This window comes from Molossus molossus, unplaced genomic scaffold (genome assembly GCF_014108415.1).
Source record: "Molossus molossus isolate mMolMol1 unplaced genomic scaffold, mMolMol1.p scaffold_m16_p_10, whole genome shotgun sequence".
Lineage (NCBI taxonomy): Eukaryota > Metazoa > Chordata > Mammalia > Chiroptera > Molossidae > Molossus > Molossus molossus.
This window is the reverse complement of record NW_023425345.1, coordinates 24,140,724-24,156,874: the sequence shown is the minus strand read 5'-3', so window position 1 is coordinate 24,156,874 and position 16,151 is coordinate 24,140,724. Positions and strand designations below refer to the sequence as shown.

Here is a 16,151-nt window from a genome sequence, read left to right as displayed (position 1 = left end):
GTGAATGTTGGCATGCTTGAAGTTGTCCCAGAGGCTCCTTACACTATCCTCATTTTTTGGATTCCTTTTTCTTTTTGCTGTTCTGATTGGGCATTTTTTGCTTCCTTATATTCCAAATTGATGGTTTGCTCCTTGAATTTACGTATTCTATTATTGAAGCTGTGTAAATTATTCTTTATTTCACTTAATGCCTCCTTCAATTCTAACTGTGCATCCATGGTTTCTGACTGGTCCTTTTTTATGCTCTTGAGGCCCTCACTAAGTTCACTGAGGTTCTCACTAAGTTCATTGAGCATCCTTATAAGCAGTATTTTGAACTCAGCATCTGTTAGGTTGCTTATCTCCATTTCACTTAGTTCTTTTCCTGGGGTTTTGTTCTGTTCTTTCATTTGGGACCTGTTTCTTTGTCTCCTCATTTTGGCTGCCTCCCTGTGTTTGTTTCAGTGTATTACTTAACAAGAGGTATGGGGCTAGCTGAGACCAGATGCTGCTCGTTTGAAAGAATTTAATAAAAACCTGAAGCAGGATCCAAGACAGGCCAATCCTATGGTTAAGCATCTGGCAACAGCTTGGGTGGGCCTGAAAGTTGGGTGGGGCGGGACCTCAGGGAATCACCAGGGCGGGGCCACCAGTGTGAGCCAGGTTGCTGGAGTACCAGATATGGCAGCTGTCTGCCACCCCAGGGAAGGGCTCACCAAAGAAACAAAGGCCTCTGACAGCACATTTGTCCCAGAGAAAGCCCCCTCTCCAGCCCTCGCTCCAGTGCCAAGTAGCTCGGTTCTTCCGTGTGTGTCTCTGGTGCCCCTTGAACTGCCTCCCCTCCAAGCTTAGAGGGAGAGAGTCCGATAAGTCCATGTGCCGGCCCTTTAGGGAGCTGCCTGGGGCTCCAGCCACTTCAGCTTCCCTGAGCCTCAGTTCCCGCTGGTTTTTCCAGCCAGAAGTTATGGGGACTCTCTTCCTGGCACTGGAACCCTGAGCGGGGCACCTGGTGTGGGATGGGAACCCCTCAGGAAGGACCTTCCCAGCCAAGGTATCCTCCTGATTTTTATCCGCCACACTTGGGTGTGGGACCAACCCATCGCGCCACCACCACTACCGCAGCCACCGCTGCCGCTGCCCCTCCTACCAGTCTGGATGTGGCTGCTGCTTTAATTCCGTAGTTGTAGGACTTCCATTCAGCTGATTTTAGGTGGTTTTGAATGATGGTTGTTCTGTAGTTTAGTTGTAACTTTGATGTGGTTGTGGGAGGACTCGGTACTGTGTTTACCTACCCGCCAACTTGACCAGAAGTGTACTTTCAATTTTTATATAGTTCAATTTATTAATGTTTAAATTTATGCTTTAGTCTTTTGGTATTCTACCGAAAAAATTCACCTAACCCAAGTTTACAAAGGTTTTTTCCTATATTTAATTCTAAAATTTTTATTGGTTTAGCACCACCATTTAGGTCTAAGATCAATTTTAAGTTAACTTTTGCCTATGGTATAAAATAAGAGGCTAAATTCAGCTTTATGCTTATGAATATTCAATTTTGCCAGCATCATTTGTTGAAAAAAATTATTACCTCAATATTTAGACATAGTATCTTTTTAAAAAACATCTGAGACACACATCCCTTCAGATGGCTATGTAGCCCTGGCTGGTTTGGCTCAGTGGTTAGAGCATTAGCTGGTGGACCAAAAAGCTGCGGGTTCAATTCCAGTCAAGAGCATGTACCTCAGTTTCAGTTCGTTCCCCGGCCCTGGTTGGGGTCATGTGGGAGGTGACCCATCGATGTGTCTCTCTTGCATCTATCTTTCTCTCCCTCTGTCTCTCTCTCCTTCCCATCCTCCCTTCCACTTGATCTAAAAATCAATGAAAAAATATTGGTGGTGAGGATAAAAAAGATGGCTGTGTAGGTAAATGCAGTACTTACATCTTTTCACTAACAAACCTAAATTACAACCATCATTCGGATCAGTCTGAAATCTAGCTGAGTGGAAACCCCACAACTCAGCAATTAAAGAAAAAGCTACATCAAGATTTGTGGAGGGCAGAGAAGCAGAAGTGGTTTGTTCCGCCCTCACATGTAGTGGTTAAAACTCAGAAGGGACATCTCAGCTGCAGGGGTCCCCAATGAGGATTGAGGCATCCCAGCTCCAAATGAGGCCCCCCAGCTCAGGGTTCCAGTGCCAGAAATAGAAGTACCCAAAATATCTGGCTGTAAATGCCAAGGAAATTGAGGCTGAGGGAGATAGAATTCGGCTGGAGTCCCAGACATTCCTCTTTTTTTTTGTTATTGTAAATATTTTAATTTCTAAAAATGTTTAAGCCATTTTAAAAGTATTTAACTGCACAGTATTTTATAATACTTTATACAAAGTTAAAAGTAAAAAACAAAAACAAAACACTTAATCAGCTTAAAAATGAACAACCTCTCCTCTTTGCCCCTCTTGAAGATGCGAAAATATTTAAATCAATGCGATGTACGTATTTGACTAAAAGGATTTTTAAAAGTAAATTTCTTCTGAACTATCAGTATGCTGACAGTAGATAGGAATTTAAAACAAAACAAATCTAAAATAATAAAACCCACAATTAAGTGAAGTTTTCATTTTATTCAGTTGTGAATAAAATAGCAGCCATTGTTTTATTCAATGTACTAATGGTATCAACCTCAGAAGAAATGATCTGCCTTGTTTGTGCAAAACAAGAACAGCTACCTTCTGTTGAAAGGAAGTGAGGTTTTCAACCTTAGTTCATTTTCATTTGTGTCAGAATTTCCAAATAAATAAATGGCTCCAGCTAGTGTCTTGGCAGTCCAGTTCCTTATATGACTACATCTCCCAGGAAGTCACTATGTAGACACTTACAGGCATAATCTTTGGAACATTTCACAGTTTCAAAAAGGCATTTAAAGTCTGGAGGATACATATCTGTTATTTTCTTCAATATATCCATTGCATTACTTGGATGCAATGAATTACTGTAAGTAGCCTATTAGCCTGTCATTGTACTTCAGAAACACTGCTTCAACATGTGAGACAATACATCATAGTTAACAGGTGTTAATAAATTTCTGTGAATAAATTTCTACAAGGAGTCGATTGACTAAAACACAGGTTTTGTTGTACTTGTTCTAATGATTCCCTACTCTCTGGCTTTTCCAGTTTCCCACACTGGGTGTATATGTCACATGATGACCAAGGTTCCATGTGCAGAAGCTTAGTCTCACAGACTACTTGCCAGAGCACACTTAGTGCATGATACATGTTTTGATTCTGGGGTGTGCCATTATCTGCTGGCAGTTTGTTTCATTAATAAACAAATTTAATTCTACCTGTCCATGTCTATATAGAGAAATACAGTAACATATACTGTATTGTGTAAAAGTTTCCAAATAATCTTTTTCTCATTTTTGGTTGGAAAGATTCCAACCACTTTTAAAGGGATACCTTTATACCACGGTAGTGTTTTTATTCCAATAGGTTTTGAAAAACCACCTTTGAATTCACAACAGGTTTTACCACTCTGTAATTCTAGGCTCCAGTTTAAAGAAGTCACAAGTGGAACATGTCTAGTTTTCCACCCAGCTTTTTCTGCGGGACTCCAAATGTGGGGCAAAAGTTTTGTCACTTTCAAGGATAATCACTCTGGCACCTCTGTGAAGTAATACTGGATTCAGGATTCCAGAAGCTGAGATTTATTCCAGGATTAATTTACAATCCTCTTCTTCTTTCAGCAGGCACTGCACCATAATCTCAGCCATTCTCAGACTGATATGTAACATGAAGCAGCACACAGACATCCTTGAGGGCCATTCTCTGAGACCCTCACTGGGCAATAGCTGTGGCTGGAAGTCAGACAAATCATGGTGGTCCTTTGCTGGACATTGTATGTCCTTCCAAATAGCTGCTCTGGACCTCAAAATGCAAAAGCACTGGATAATGTTGATCACATCAGCCCCAGAGGAAGCCCATCACTGGGACACACATCTTTAAACTGTAGTGTCTGTTCCAATGTGACCCAGAATCATTACAGCATCAGTGAACTCCTCGTACGGAACTGTACATGCAGCATCTCCTTACCACCTGACTAGGCCAGGCAAAAGCCCGGGCATTTCTCTTAAAGGGCCTGCTCTTGGATTTCCTTGGATTCAAATTCCTCTGAACTCAAGCACTGGAGCAGCAGCTTGAAAGGCACCAGAGATATGTGGGGAGGAATTGAATTGTCCAGCATCAATGTGAGAACTGGAGGGGCAGCTTTCTCTCAGACAAAAGTGCAGGCATAGGCTACTGTTCCTTTGATGAGCCCTAACAGCACAGAACCTGCAGGTTGCACCATATCTGAGACTCCAGCCTCACCTAACTTTTGGGCCCACCAAAGCTGTTCTCAGTGGCCTTTCCATACAAATGACCTATTTTAGCTAATGCTTCAGATTTTCATAAAATCTCTCCAACAAGCAGCATGAGTCCTCAGTATGCCCTATACCTTTCAATCAGTGGCCACAAGCCAGTAACTGGCAGGTGAACTTAGTTCACAACATGGCTTCCCCAGAGCACCTCCAAGCCCAGCACAATTAACAGCCATCTGCAGATCACATTATAGCTCATGCAGAGTGGCTCTGGGAAGAACACAGATGGTAAATGACCTGATCTTGCAACCCCGTGAGGCCCCAGAACCACAGCACCCAGTGGACAGCTTCAGACCTCATTAACACACTACCACTCAACCACTTCCACAAGTGACACACTCAAGGGGCAGACATAGCAAACATCGGAGTACCACTGAAGTATGTCCAGAGCTGTAGGGTGGGCCCCTGCACGGCCAATCTTCCACAGTGGTCAGTGGTTTCAACCAGTCCTTGCAGCTGATTGGCCCAAAGGTAAATCATTCCCATTGACATTCCAACAGCAATCAAGGATCAAGTTCAATAGGAGTGTGTACACAGCACTCACGTGGAATGCACTGGAGCGCCAGGTTTGGTAATCAGGGAAGCTGTGCCACTGGACCTTACAAGATGCCTACTACATAAGGCCACTCTGCCAAGCGTGGGAGATGTCACAGTCCTACCTAATGTATAGCAACAAACACAGGGAGTCAGCCAATATGAGAAGATAAAAAAAACAAAAAACAAAAAAAACAAAACAAAAACAAACAAACAAAAAAAACATGTCCCAAATGAAAGAACAGCAAAAAACTCCAGAAAAAGAGCTAAACAGAATGGAGGCATGCCATCTACCAGATGCAGAGTTCAAAACACTGGTTATAAGATGCTTAATAACTTAGTGTAAAAGTAGATGAACTTAGTAAGAACTTCAAAAAAGAAATAGAAAATAAAAGAAAACAGAGATAGAAAACAAAAAAGAATCAGTCAGAAATGAATACATTAGCTTAAATGAAGAATATGTTTCAAGGAATCTATAGTAGAGTGTATGAGGCCAAAATAAAATCAGCTATTTGAAATGAAGAAAGCAAAAAACACCAAATCAGAAGAGCAAGCAGAATAAAAGAATTTTAAAAAGTGAAGATAGTGTAAGAAGCCTCTGGGACAACTTCAAGCATACCAAATTTCACATCATGTGGGTGCCAGAAGAATAGTGACAGCAAGAAATTGAAAATCTATTTGAAAAAATAACGACAGAAAACTTTCTTAACCTGCTGAAGGAAATAAACTTACAAGTCCAGGAAGTTCAGATAATTTCAAACTGATGAAGCGAAAAAGACCTACACCAAGACACGCCATCATTAAAATGCAAAAGGTTAAGTACAAAGAGAGAGTCATAAAAGCAGCAAGAGGAAAGCATTTCATTACCCATAAAGGAGAACTCACAAGACTGTCAGCTGATTTCTCATCAGAAGTTTTATAAGCCAGAAGGATTTGGCAAGAAATACAGACAGTGATGAAAAGCAAAGACCTGCAACCAATATTACTATATCCAGCAAAGGTATCATTTAGGATAGAAAGACAGATAAAGAGATCCTCAGACAAGAAAATGTTAAGGAGTTCATCACCACTGAACTAGTATTATATGAAATGTTAAAGAGTCTTATTGAAGAGAAAGAAGAAGAAGAAGAAGAAGAAGAAGAAGAAGAAGAAGAAGAAGAAGAAGAAGAAGAAGAAGAAATATGACAGTAAAATGGCAATAAATACATATATACCATGAGTTGAAATTTAGAAACAAATAAACAAACAAGTAGAATGTAAACAATCTCATGAGTACAGAGAACATTGTGATAGTTGTCAGAAGAAAGGGGATTTCTGGTGATGGATGAAAAAGGTGAAGGTATTAAGAGGTACAAATTGGTAGTTACAGACTAGTAGAGAAGATGTAAATCACAGGATAGGGAATATACTTAATAACATTCTAATAAATATGTGTGGTGTAAGATGGGTGCAAAATTGATTGGGATGTTCACTTACTAAGTTATATAATATCTAAACACTGATGTGTACACCTAAAACTAATATAATAATATATGTCAATTGTAATTGCAAAATAAAAAATTATTTAAAAAATCATCTGACAATGATGGTGAGTGTTAATACGTGAACTTCAATTGTGTTTGATTGATAGATGTCCACTGTTACTCAAGTTGGTCACTATTTTTTTTAATCCTCACCCAAAGATATTTTTCCATTGATTTTCAGATAGAGTGGGAGGGATCGTGGGAGGGAGAGAGAGAGAAACATTGATATGAGAGAGACCCATAGGTTGGTAGCCTCCCACACAGCCCCAGGGCCAGGGATCAAACCACAACTGAGGTTTGTGCACTTGACAGGAATCAAACCTCTGACCCTTTAGTCCCAGGGTCAATACTTTAACTGTCAAGCCAAACTGGCCAGGACAGGTTGTACACCATCTTAATTAATACAGCTTTGTAGTAAGCTTTGAAATTAGAAACTTTGTTCTTTTAAAAAATATTTTTTGGCTATGTGAGTGCTTTGCATGTCTATAAGCATATTAGGAATCGTTTGTACATTCTGCAAAATAGCCATCTGGAATTTGATAGTGATTGCATTGAATTTATTGATCATGTCTTCATCTAAAGACTCCAGTTTTACCTGGATTTTAGTTCACTGGTCTTTCTTCCTTACACATCTTGGTGATACAATTAAAATGTAATTTTGACAATATATTTCCCTTATCTTGGTTGGTGTAAGAGGAAATCTTGCTTCTTTCTTTGCTGCTACATTGTACTCAAAGCAGAAATTCTCCCAGATTAATTTTGAAGTACCAAACAACACAGGATCAAATGAAGAACAATTCTTGGTGCCTAGGGTCTGTATCAGGCAGGCACAATCGTAAGCACTCTACACGAATTGTATACTCACTCTTCACAAAGACTACTCAAAAAGCTTATCATGGTTCCCTGATTTTAAAAAGTAGTTTTTAAACTTGATTTTTAGAGAGAGAGGAAGGGAGAGGGAGAGAGATAGAAACATTGATGAGAGAGAACATCGATTGTCCGCCTTCTGCCTGCCCCTTGCTTGGGACCTAACCCATAACCTGGGCATGTGTCCTGACTGGGAATTGAGGCGGTGACCTCTTGGTGTGTGGGTAGATGTTCAGCTACTGAACCACACTGACCAAGTGGTTACCTTATTTTTAATTGATAACTATACTGAGGCAGAGAGCAGTTTTCAGAGGTCAGAGATATGCAAAGCACAGAATCTGGTTTTCCCGTAAGGCACTCCAGCTTTAAGATCATCCCTGAAAAACAATTACAACATAAAGATTGAAACAATAAAATCCAAGGTTAGAGGCTGATTTTAACATTTATTCATCTTTAAAAAAATATTAAGCAGTCAGAAATGAATTAAACAGAGAAAGTAAAACTGAATTTTCATGTACAGAAAAGTCTACACTTCCCAATGGAAACCACATGTTCTTTGGAAGTTGCCAAGAAATATTTATAAAATTTCTGAGTATTTGAATTAAGTATTTAATATTAAATAGACACAAAAGAGAAAGTTAATCAAAGAAATAACATGAGAGATGTTTGATATCTGTTAATAATGGGCAGAAAAGCCTGAACAAAAAAAATATTGATTTAAATCTAGGTGACCTCACTAACACTCATTTTAACATTTTGAAAACTATGGGACAATAAATCCTTCCTTCCATGAGATGAGCTTGTGTGTGTGTGTGTGTGTGTGTGTGTGTGTGTGTGTGTTTATGTTCATGAGTTAATAAACAATAAGAGAATATTTATATGTTAGTTATCAGCAACCAGCCCTTCGTGAGTATAGGCCATCCTGAGGTACTCAAGAAAACCTTGATGCCTAATCAGAAAAGATTGGATTATCTGTACATAAATCTGACATTAAGAAAAAATCCCAAAGGGATGATAAATGGTGATGGAAGGAGACTTGACTTTGGGTAGTGAACACACACCACCATATACAGATGATGTATTATAGAATTGCATACCTGAAGCCTAATAATCTTATTAACCAATGTCACCTGAATAAATTCAACAAAAAATTTTAAAAATCCATAGTTATAATGATCCTATAAATTTTCAAGCTTTATTGAACAATTACTGTACATTCAATGTATTGGGTTGTTATATTTTACTAATGACAAAGGTGATGAACACAATTTGTTGAGATGAAACCAGGAAAATGGCAAAACAATGGAAGAGAATCTGTCAATATTTGCATGCTAGCAAATGAGAATTCATCTTTACAACAACATCAGTTGTGTAATATTCCAGCCTACAGCAAGGACATCAAGTATTTGAATAGGAGTTCATTTGAGCTGTTTGGGAAATAACAATGTTTTTCATAAGGAAAGCAGTGAGCTCTTCCATAAGCATATCCTGGTGCTTTTCTGCATGGCGTTGCTCATAGTATTTAAAAGACAAGAATTTAATGCACATTCAGGATCAGCTGCAAATAGAACTTAAGGTCAAAATAGTAAAGGAATCACGACCAGTGATATCAGACTTGGCCTTTTTTCTAGACATGATAAATTCATTATGGAGCATTCTTTCTGTCCTCATAATAGCAGAATTTGTTCTAGGAAGTTTTGCCAACGGCTTCATAGCAGTGGTGAACTGCACTGACTGGGTCAAGAGACAAAAGCTGTCCTGCGCTGATGGAATTCTCACTGCTCTGGCGGTCTCCAGAATTGCTTTGCTCTCGGTAACAGTATTCTATTGGCATGCATATGTCTTTATTCTGGATTTTTATACTTTAAAAGAAGTAACAATTGTTTATATTGCCTGGGTAATAAGCAACCATTTTAGCCTCTGGCTTGCTACTAGCCTCAGCATACTTTATTTGTTCAAGATAGCCAATTTCTCCTGCCTTTTATTTCTTCACCTAAAACGGAAAGTTAAAAGAGCAGTAGTCATGATCCTGTGGGGAAATTTGGTCTTCTTGGTTTGTCATCTTGTAGTGCTGAGCACAGATATAAAAATGGGGAAGATTGATTGTGAAGGAAACATCACTTGCAAGACCAACTTGGAGGACATTGTACACCTAACAAATCTGACTGTATTCACGCTTGCAAACTTTATACCCTTTACTATGTCCCTGACGGCTTTTCTGCTGTTAATCTTTTCCCTATGGAAACATCTCAAGAGGATGCAACTCAGTGGGAAAGGATCCCAAGATCCCAGCTCCAAGGTCCATATAAGAGCTATGCAAACTGTGATTTCCTTTCTTATGCTATTTGTCATTTACTTCACGGCTGAACTCATCACAGTTTGGAGTTCTTTTACTCCACTGAAAAATTTAGTTTTCATTCCTAGCCAGTTTCTTTCCGTCTTGTATCCTTCAGGCCACTCATTGATCTTGATTTGGGGGAACAAGAAGCTGAGACTGGCCTTTCTGTCATTTCTGTGGCAGCTGAGGTGCTGGTTGAAAGAAAGGAAATAAGTGGGCACCATGTGTCTTTTGGCAGGAAACAAACTAATGGTGATGGGATATTTTGTCTTTCTTACTGCATTTCTTTTCTTTAAAAAAATTATTTTCCTTATTGATTTTTAGAGAGAAAGGGAGAGAGAGAGAAACATTGATAAGAGAGAACATCAATTAGCTACCTCCTGCATGCCCCTCACTTGGAATTGGGCCAACAATTGGGGCATATGCCCTAAAGGGAATCGAACCAGCGAACTCTTGGTGTATGGGTTGACGTTCAACCACTGACCCACTGGCAGGACAGCTACTGCATTTCTTAATGTGTATAGAATTGGATAAGGTATACCTAGTAAAATCTTTATGTAAACTTATCACAAAAAAATGTGTGTGCATATTTATGAAAATTACTAGAAAGGTTATAAAATTATCATATTATTGTTTTCAGATATGCAATCTAATTTTATAAAATAGTGTAAGAAATTGCTCAGGATTCTGAAGCCATGAGTATTTTACATATGTAGTGTACATTATTATCCTGTAAGTGAAGAAATTATCTCTATTTGTGCATTTTTCAGGACTGAAAACTCATCTCAGGAAGTCATAGCTATTTTCCATTGTAATTAGTACCACACATATGTACCATAGAGTGTTTAGACTATTTTGTTTGTACCTCCAATATTTTGGATGGTAAGGATATTCAATTCTAAATCACATATTGAGGATGGATTTTGAAATAGTATTCCATTAAGAATTCTTACTTCATGGTGTATTTTATTTTTTTATCTTCATCCGAGGATATTTTTTCCATTTTTGTTCAGATAGAGTGGGAGGGAGAGAGAGTACGAGACAGAGAGAGAAACATCGATGTGAAAGGGACACTTCGAGTGGCTGCTTCCCACAAGACCCCAACCAGGGCCGGGGAAGAATCCCAACTGAGGTATGTGCCCTTGACCACAATCAAACCTGTGACTCATTGGTCTGTGGACCGACACTCTAACTGCTGAACCAAACCATCCAGGGCTTACTTCATGGTTTATAGAGAGCAACCAGAATTGTTTTGGGGAAAGATGCTTGTAATTAAATTAAAGAGTGATAAACATATTTAGAATATGTTTTATATTCATGTACAATTAATAGTACTAAACATTATTTATTCAATAGAAGTTAGTGAAAGCTTAGAAAATAATCAAGTTCTACAATAGGAATGAAGAGGAAAGTAAAATGGTTATGTTGTTTTTATTGCTCCTATGGTTCTCTGTGCAGTCAGGAAAGTAATTTCTTAGAGTTTTTTTAATTTATTTTTTAATTCAGAAGACATTGTTAAAGAAGAAAACTGATGTCAATTTATTTAGTTCACACCTAGAGCAAGTTTGGGGTCTGAATAGCCAATCATCTCCATCTCGCCACCTAAAAATTCCTATTAAACTTCAGACAAAAAAATTCAAATCTTTTCTATCTTAAATATATGCTCAACATAAAAATAGTAAAATTGTGGTACATAAGTGAATGATCCTTCCACAGATATGAAAATTGTTATATTTGAAGTTTATGTAATAATTATGAAAATACCTTCAAGATCTGTTTTTATTATAATCTTGTGAAAACTAATGAAACAGAAAGTTTGTTGAAATAAATTTGGTAGAGTTATATTATAAAAAAAGAAATCTATAACCTTGTTCAACTGAATTTTCTATCTTGAAAGTCTTCATCTTCTTAGTTTGACCTATATTATCCCCCTTTCTTGTCCCTGATGTCTTCGCTCTTTTTATTTCTGTCCTTGGTGAGACACAGCCAGCATTTGTAGCTCAATCTGACAGACCCAAGAGCCTCTAGCACAGTAGCCCATAGAAGGGCCATAAAAATGGTGACAACCTTTGTCCTCCTCTTCATCATTTACTTCATTCCTTCTCCAGCAGAAAGTTGAATCTCTACTGACTTACAGACATATCAGGCCATTATGCCCGTCATGATGATTTCAACTAACTTTCCCTCAGGCCACTCTTATTATAATTTTGGGAAACAGTAAGCTAAGACAGATCGCCTTGAGATTACTGTGGCACTGAAAGTCTCTGAGAAAACCCAAATCTTTAACTTTATAGACAGAATTTGAAGTAACCTGTTGATTTCGATGAGAAAATACCTTAATAGAAAACCTTCAGCCTTGTTCATCAGGTCCTTTCAGGTTATGTTCAACAGCACGAAAATTTCTGCACAACATGCCTTTAAGTAATTATATTTTCTCAAAGTGATATAATATTTGATTAAAGAAAATATCTCTGTTATAATAACACTTTCTGGTAACAAAAGAGTATTTGAGACATGAAGAAGAATGGTTATAGGACTATATAATAAAATGTTGATAAATGTATAAACAATATATCATGCGGTATGAATAAATGTATATAAAATTAGTCACAGAAATGAAAATATTAGTACAATTTTTACTCACTAAAGATAAATTTGAAATTATAATAGGAAATGATTTGTAAAGTGTTAAGTGTAGTAATAATTTATATAAATATAAAAGTGTTAATATTATTGTGGTACTTCTAATTTTGGAAAGAAACTGAAACAATGGGAACTTTCATACTATATTTCTTGAGCTATGAATTGGTATAACAACTTTGTGTATGAATATGGCTTTATGTTTTTAAGATGAATGTGCATATCCTAAGACCCATTAATTGTATTTCTATTCTTTATACTAGAAAATTTTTGGTACGTGTGTAACAGAATATATGTGCAAAAATGTACATGTTATTACAGTTCTTAAGGGCTGAAATTGAGAATTCATATAAATGCTCATTAGTTATAAAATCAACAAGTAAATTATGGCATATGGACACAATAATATGCAATACAAAAGTGAAAATGAACAAATTACTTTTTTAAACTTTCTAGTTCCTTGACAGAGAATAAAAAAGACATAGAAAGGTAAATTTATTAAAGAAGCATAAGTCTTTAGTGTAGTGTTTGTATATGTTTATGTATATGTAGTACTACTTTGACTGCTGTAATAAAATGACCTAGATCAATCACAGTAGTTGGGCATGCAAATAAGCAGATGAGAGAATTGTACTTGCTAATGATGCTATTAAAAACAACCATCAAAATGGAAAGGGAACCCACTGTATGGGAGCGTATAATCACCAATGATACATCAGATAAGGGGTTAATTTCCAAAATATATATAGTGTTCATACAACTCCACAAAAGGAAGACAAAGAACCCAATTAAGAAATGGGCAGAGGTGATAAATAGACACTTCTCCAAACAGGATATACAAATAGCCAATGAACATATGAAGAAATGTTCAGCATCACTAATCATCAGAGAGATGCAAATTAAAACAACAATGAGGTATCACCTCACACCTGCCAGAATGGCTGCCATCAATAAATCATCAAACGACAAGTGCTGGCGAGGATATGGAGAAAAGGGGACTCTAGTACACTGCTGGTGGGAATGCAGATTGGTGCAGCCACTATGGAAAACAATATGGTGTTTTCTCAAAAAATTAAAAATTCAATTGCCATTTGACCCAATGATCCCACTTCTAGGAATATATCCTAAGAAGTTGAAACACCAATCAGAAAGGATATATGTACCCCTGTGTTCATAGCAGCACTATTTACAATCACTAAGATCTGGAAACAGACCAAGTGTCCATCAATAAATGAGTGGATAAAAAAGCTATGGTACATATACACAATGGAATACTATGCAGCTGTAAGAAAGAGAGATCACGTATCCTTTGAGATGACATGGAAGGGACCTTGAGAGTATTATGCTAAGTGAAATAAGCCAGAGAAAGACAAATACCACATGATCTTACTTATTTGTGGAATATAATGAATACGGTGGGCTAATGAATGAAATAGAACCAGAGACATAGAAAGGAGTATAGTTCAGACTGCCAAACCTCAGAGTAGGGGGACAGAGTTGGGGGATGGATGAGATGAACCAAAGAACTTATATGCATGTATGCATAACCAATGGACATAGACAACAATGCTAGGAGGGTGGAGGAGCTGGATGGGGAGGAGGAGGTCTAGGGGGGGGAAGAAGGAGAAACATCTGTAACAAAAATAAATTAATAAAAATTTGAGAAAAAAAAGAATTGAAAAAAATATGAAAGAAGGTTTATATACTGTATTTTTATGTCAAGGTTATATACATGTCTATAAGAAAATGCTATTAAAGCAAAGTACTACTTTTTTAGTTCGCTTTGCATTAATTTTTAGGATGTATTAAAAAGTAGCAAATAAATTATAAGAAATGTTTTGTTTTTAAGATATGGTTGATGAAATTTTAAGTGAAGATGTTCTTTCAAGGTAGACTTGATGCTGAGCATGATTCATCATAAGAGCATAGAAAAGATTGATAGTGTTCTTAAATTACAGTGAACCCCTCCTCTAAGGAAACTGGATGAAGTCACAACAAAAAGTTAGAGATCTCCCATTACCTGCCATCATCATCATCACCATCATCATCACCATCATGTATTTCATTTAATGACTTATATTTCAAACTTTACATACATAAATCAGATCATGTGTAAGTAATTTCTTAAAGATCATTTTACGTAACTTAACTTACAAAATAGAAAAGTTAAAGTTAAGCAGAATACCTTTAGAAAAAGAGTGTTCTTTCATTTTAATGTATTACATGATCAAATTATTTATGGATGATCTTAAAATCATAGAATTAAGCTATAGAACCCTATTTTTTTTATCCTCACCTGAGGACATTTTTCCATTTTTTATTCAGATAGAACTGCAGGGAGAGAGAGAAAGAGAGAGAGAGAAACATCGACGTGAAAGAAATAAATTAAATGGTCAGCACCCGCACAACCCAGCCAGGGCCGGGGACAAACTGCAGCCGAGGTACATGCCCTTAGCAGGAACCGAATCCGGGTCTCTGTGGACCATAGGCCAATGCTCTATCCACTGAGCCAAACTGGCCAGGGCTAGAGCCCTATTTTTAACATCCAAAGTAGAATAAACTATTGAAAAATAGAAGTCATGGAATAGGATGGTGCCTCTGTGATTAAGGTTATTTATATATTTTATATTTAGAGATCAAGTTCTGATCTTAACTTTCCCTACAAGGAGAGCCTGTGGTAATGACACAGTAATAGACAGGTTGCCATTCAAGAAAATCTCGTCACATGACATCCATTACCAGTTTCTTTCAACTTAGTGGAGTGTGACTAGTCTATGAATATATCTATTCTGTGACCAATGTTTGGGAAAAGAAGGGAATTGACACATTTTCTTTTAATAACAATGAAAATGCTTTCTTTGGAAGCTTGGTGTTATATATTTTATTTAGTATCCCCACAGAAGATGATTTATAGAAGAACAACAAACGATTGTTTCCAATATGAATCATAGGGCATGGTAATACTAAGAGACCACCTAAAGAAGTAGTGTTCAATTTCCACTTGGTGGTCAAGATCAATTACTCCAGCCTGCACAGTATCTTCCTTCTTTGCCTGTTGATTTAGAAGCCCAAGGAGTTCAAAGTGGCTGGATGGCAGTCTTGTTTACAGTTTGCCTTTCTACAATGACCTCCAGACCTGCAAAACAAAAGGTCTTGGGAAGAGGAAACAGATTTTGCTATTCGGTTACTAGGGGTGATAATGAACAGTGACCACTGCATTTCCACTCCTGGATTCCTGCACTTGTGAATCCTTGTTACTGGAGAAACAGCACCATTTACTGCATGCTGATTGCAAGCATATGTGACCTTCTGGAGAACTCTGCCCCAGTCCTGCAAGATGTTGCCACCTAACTGGCACTGTAGCTGTATCTTCAACAGTCCATCAACCATTCTGTCTAGCCAGCTATTTCAGGAAGGTGGGGAATGTGGTAAGATGAGTGAATTCCATGCAAATGGGACTTTTGCCACACCTATCTTGCTATGAAGCCGGTTCCTTGATCAAAAGTAATGTTGTATACAGTACCTTGATGGTGGGTAAGGCATTCTATAAGTGCATGCATGGTGGTTTTGACAGAAGCTTTATATTCAGAAAAAGCAAATCCATATCCATAGTAAACATTTATTCCAGTAAGACCAAAACCTCTCTACTTCCATGATGAAAGTAGTCCAATGTAAGCAACCTGCCACCAGGTAACTGGGTGACCACCCCTCAGAATGATGCCCTATTTGGGACTCAGTGTTGGTTTCTGATACTGGCAAATTGGACATTTAGCAGTGGCTATTTTGGTCCTGCCACTCTGGTTATCTTGTACATGAGCACATTGGGTGATGCCAGGGGTGGCTGGAAAAGCCTGTT

At 37.7% G+C, this 16,151-nt stretch overlaps 1 protein-coding gene and 1 pseudogene across 1 annotated transcript; one reads left to right on the top strand and one right to left on the bottom strand.

Moving 5' to 3' along the window:
• Positions 1-2,808: 2,808 nt before the first annotated feature.
• Positions 2,809-3,748, bottom strand: LOC118623346 (annotated as a pseudogene).
• Positions 3,749-8,857: 5,109 nt separating this feature from the next.
• Positions 8,858-9,868, top strand: LOC118624607 (taste receptor type 2 member 20-like). The gene has a single exon (XM_036253006.1). The coding sequence runs from the start codon at positions 8,858-8,860 to the stop codon at positions 9,866-9,868; it is 1,011 nt and encodes a 336-aa protein (XP_036108899.1).
• The last annotated feature ends 6,283 nt before the right edge of the window (positions 9,869-16,151 follow it).

Excerpts from the sequence above, each read along its gene's own strand:
- LOC118624607 (XM_036253006.1), top strand. The coding sequence starts at position 8,858 with ATGCACATTCAGGATCAGCTGCAAATAGAACTTAAGGTCAAAATAGTA.